The sequence below is a fragment of the Echinops telfairi genome, unplaced genomic scaffold (genome assembly GCF_000313985.2).
Source record: "Echinops telfairi isolate 266 unplaced genomic scaffold, ASM31398v2 ScPeMD7_24;HRSCAF=84, whole genome shotgun sequence".
In the NCBI taxonomy this organism is placed as follows: Eukaryota; Metazoa; Chordata; class Mammalia; order Afrosoricida; family Tenrecidae; genus Echinops; species Echinops telfairi.
In genome coordinates, this window is record NW_022103921.1 from 6384171 (window position 1) to 6388449 (window position 4279).

General features: G+C 42.0%; 1 protein-coding gene across 1 annotated transcript in view; it reads right to left on the minus strand.

Moving 5' to 3' along the window:
• Window positions 1-1790: 1790 nt before the first annotated feature.
• The window catches only part of LRRC63 (leucine rich repeat containing 63), a 70181-nt gene continuing 67692 nt past the window's right edge, over window positions 1791-4279 (minus strand). Inside the window, exon 8 of the mRNA XM_013007582.2 lies at window positions 1791-2140. Within this exon, the coding sequence (XP_012863036.1) occupies window positions 1990-2140 (151 nt within the window). The 3' untranslated portion in view covers window positions 1791-1989. The remainder of the gene's footprint in view (window positions 2141-4279) is intronic.

The window sequence follows — 4279 nt, forward strand, 5'->3', positions numbered from 1 at the left end:
TCCTGCATTTGCATCCCCTTACAATAATCGTGAGCATTTTTTCATGTGTTTGTTAGCCATTTGACGGGGGGAGCAAGTCTTAGAAGTTTTAGGTGAGCTTCCACACTGAGGCAGAGTAGGAAGAAAGGTCTGGTGATTCACTTCTGAAAACGAACATGAATGTCTTAGTGATCCCAACAGAACATTGTCTGGCTCAGTTGCGTGGATGTGTTGTTGGGGAAGGCCAGCTCCTGGAGGGAGACACTGTGTTTGGCAAAGAAGACAAGCAAAGGGGGGAGAGAGACGCTCGGTGCAAAGGCGCAATGATGTATCCACCATGGCACAAATAAATAGATAATATGTAATAGAATAGTAAAGGGTTCCTGTGGGGTAGGGTAGAGGGAGGGAGGGAATAAAGGGGGGCTGATATCAAAGAGTTCAAGAAGAAAGACAATATTGCGAAACTGATGGTGGTAGCAATTGTACAATTATATTTGAGCTAATTGAATTAAGGATTGTTATATGTAAGGGCCCCCAGTAAAATCATTAATAAAAATAAATTTTTAGATCCTGGCATTTCCATGAAATCTGTTCGTGCTTATTCCTATCTCAAGGGGACATAATCCAGTTACTCAAACCCAAACCACGTGTCTGTTATGAATGAGTAAATACACGGAGTTTCAAAGAGTGGGAAATGTCCATTAACTTTTACTTCCATGTTTTCCAAGCCCACTCATATAACCGACTGCATATCACTACTATTTACTCTTATTTTTAATTGTGTTTTCTAATTACAGCATATTACATATTTAATGAATTTGTTCTCTTGTTATACACATTCTCTTCTGCATTACATATGTAATATGGTAGTTAATCCTCTTACTGTATTATTCCTTTGTTAGAGAACATAGCAAAACTCTTAGGCAAAGTTTCTCATTTCTAGTTAAACCCAAACCAACTACCAAGGAGAAGAATGCAATGCAATCTCAATGTATTGAAATCCATAGCCAGAAAATGATTCCCCGGATTTATCTAAACTTTTATTTAAATGGCAGTACACAAGCCTGACAGAATGCATTTTCTGATGTGTTCTAATGGTAAGATAGCAATACAATTTAAAGTATTTCACTCCATTATCAAGTGTGATTAAAACTATGCTACATCTTTAAGATAACTAGACCTAAAAGCGAGCCATGGATGAAACAGTTGCATGCTATCCTAAAATCGTATCAAAGTGCTCTTACCAAATATTACATTTTAAGACCTCAAATTCTGTTGTATTTTATGATACTTTGTAAAGCACTTTTGTCAGTTTTCCTTCATTTTCCTGGCCTTGCTATTGCTAAAGGCCATGGTATATGCTGGTGGTGTATTTAGGGCTATGAGATCAAGCCAATATCCAGGATCTCAGCTTTATCACAATGAGGGTCAAGGTAGCACCTAGAGATTGTTGTCAGTTTTCTAAGGACCTGGATAATGAAATAAACCAACTAAAAGTAGGCCTAGAATCAGTATTTTATTCCCAGACATTCACAATTGAGGTGGCTGTATAGACAGATTTTCACAGAAAAGTACAAACATTAAAATGAGCCATAAGCCCCATCTATGGCAATCATACGCTATCTCCTCCCTTAGGATGGACGCATTAAAAGATCACTGGTAAGATACAATCTTTTTTGCAAAGCATTTTAACATTTTGCTTTTGGGAGTCAGCATACACTGAAAGAGATTTTCTAGACCTGCTTTGAAATCGAAGACTCTTCCCAATCCATGAATGCTCCGCCCGGCCCCCACCCCCACCCCGGCAACAATTTAATAACAATCACAAACTTATTACATAGAGGACTCAAGTGAGAGGGTATTAGGTCTTGCACAACAGAGCCCGTCTTCTCAAAGAGGTGAACTACCACGTACACACAGCTGATTCGCTTTCACAGTGGGAATGACAGACCCGCATTCTCTTGCCAACCGAGAAATCAGCAGCTTGTCGACCGGCAGCAGTCTCACCTCCTAGCTGCTGTGCCTCACGTGTCCACGGCACGCAAAAGAGCAGACATGAAACATAATCGGAAACTGGGTGACTCCAAAGCTGTCGCAGGATCGAATGATGCGAAAGCCTTCGCCGAACATGGGCCCCCGGCACCAGTCACACGAGGACGTGCTGCAAGGAGGGAGACATGGGGTCAGTGGGAGTGGCCCTCTTCAGGAGGAGCCTCTCAATGGCTTGTCCTCGTCCTGAATTTCAGCCCGAGGCTTGTTTCCCAAACCTCAAGTTAATACACATGGAAGCTTGACTTAAGGGCTTGATGTAGAACATGCACCTTTCTTTCACAAAGTAGTCATTTATTTACTAATTTAGCGTATTCCTTTTTTGTTCATTGTGAATACTTATGGACATACAGTGAACCCTCGTTGATCGCGGTTCATCGGTTCTAGACCCTACCGTGATAAATGAAATTCCGCGAAGTAGGATTCCTTATTTGTAAATCAAATATTTTCGTAGTTAGAGCATAGAGGACATGAAAAAACACCCTTTAGTCACCATGACACTCGTATTACCCAATTTATTAAACGAAAAAGGGAAAATACAGTCAAACATTTTGGACGTTACAATGATCATTTATTATTTATTATATTATTTATGGCATCAAGCGTGTACAGTATGAGCCAATCAGTGGCAGTCATGACAGAGCATGCGCTGTTACGCAAAAACCGCGCTAGAGTGAAGCCGCGGAAGTCGAAGCGCGAAGTGGTGAGGGTTCACTGTACTAATATTGGATAGGGTTAAAACTGAACACTGTAAGTTATCGGATTATTAACACCTGCTTTATAGTTTCTGTGCTTAAGTACAACATGACAGATGTAGTTAATGCCACTTGTCTTTCCCTGAGCTCATTCACTTCCTTCCCAGAAGTGACCCATCTGCTGAAGAAGATAGCTGACATTCTCTACCTGCTTCATACTTCTAACGTACTGCACTTTTATGTAAGTATCGCACGGTATCAGGAGCTCTGGTGGCAGAGTGGTTAAATGTTGGGCCGCGAACTGCAAGATCAGCAGTTTGAAAACCCCAGCTGCTTTGAGGAAAAAAGACAAGGTTTTCTACTTCTATTCGCAGGTACAGTTTGGGAAACTCACAGCAGAGTCCTACCCTGTGCTTATTGGGCCCCTGTGGGTTGGCATAGACTCAACGGCATTGAGTTTTTCTTTTAATTACACTGTCTGTCCTTCAGCACCTTGCAGTTTCTGCTCAAGATTTTTTTAAAAAGTGTCTATAATGATTTATATATTCACCTTAACTACTATCTTTCTTAGAATGACTATTTCATAATCTATTTATCCATCACGGACTCTGGGCTGGTTTCTGATGCATTGAGGTGGTACAATTCAGGTAGAGGGACAGAGAGAGGTAGACAGCAATGAGAAATTACAAAGGGCGAGAAGGAAGCGCACATCTGCTAGTGACACAGCTAGCGACATTGGGGTGACCAGAGACACAGTTTGGGGTGGTCTTAGGGCGGTCTTTGTGCAGAGCTCACGGCTGAGTTGCAATGCACAAAACTCAGCAAAAGTAACAGAAGATAAACTGGAGCTTCAGGAGCAAGGACAAAGGTAGACAGGAGAGGTGAGGGTGGGGTTGGGCAGCAAATCCTCCTTTGGTGTTCCTATTTTTACTGGTATACCACACATACTCTTGACCCTCCCGATGGAAGCCATGGTCATTTTTATTCCTTGTGCTGTCATTTACGCCACATGGGTGGGCAGATGATAAGTGCATTAACCTCCCTCGTTTGTCTGGCACGATCTTCTATGTATTTACTCTCATGACTACTTATTACCGAGGGTCAATCTCTCCTTAACCAGTGTGGTTTGACTGATCTCTACGCAGCCTTTCCCTCCTCTGGAGCATGCTGGTCACCGGTGCCGGGTGCGCTTGTGCGGCACTCAATGATTCCCGCGGCCGGAGGAAGAAACCAGCGGATCTGGGCTCTGCCTTCAAAGGTCTCTATCAGCTACACCTGACTTGCTTGATCCTTTCTGGTCCCCTTCCAGGAGGCTTTGCTCTTGCTGAAGTCAAGCCTTTTTCTTGTCTGTGCATGCTTTCATTTTTCTCAACTTCTGTTCATTTTCTTCTTCTGTTCTTTCTTGTGTTGTTCTCACTTTGGGGCATATTTCAAAATATATCAGTATTACCCATCTCAAAAATCTCATCTCTGAGTCTTTTCCTAGCGGTAGTTGGAATCACTTCCTTCTTTTTTTTTTTTTAAATCAATTTATTGGGGCTCATACAATTCATCAC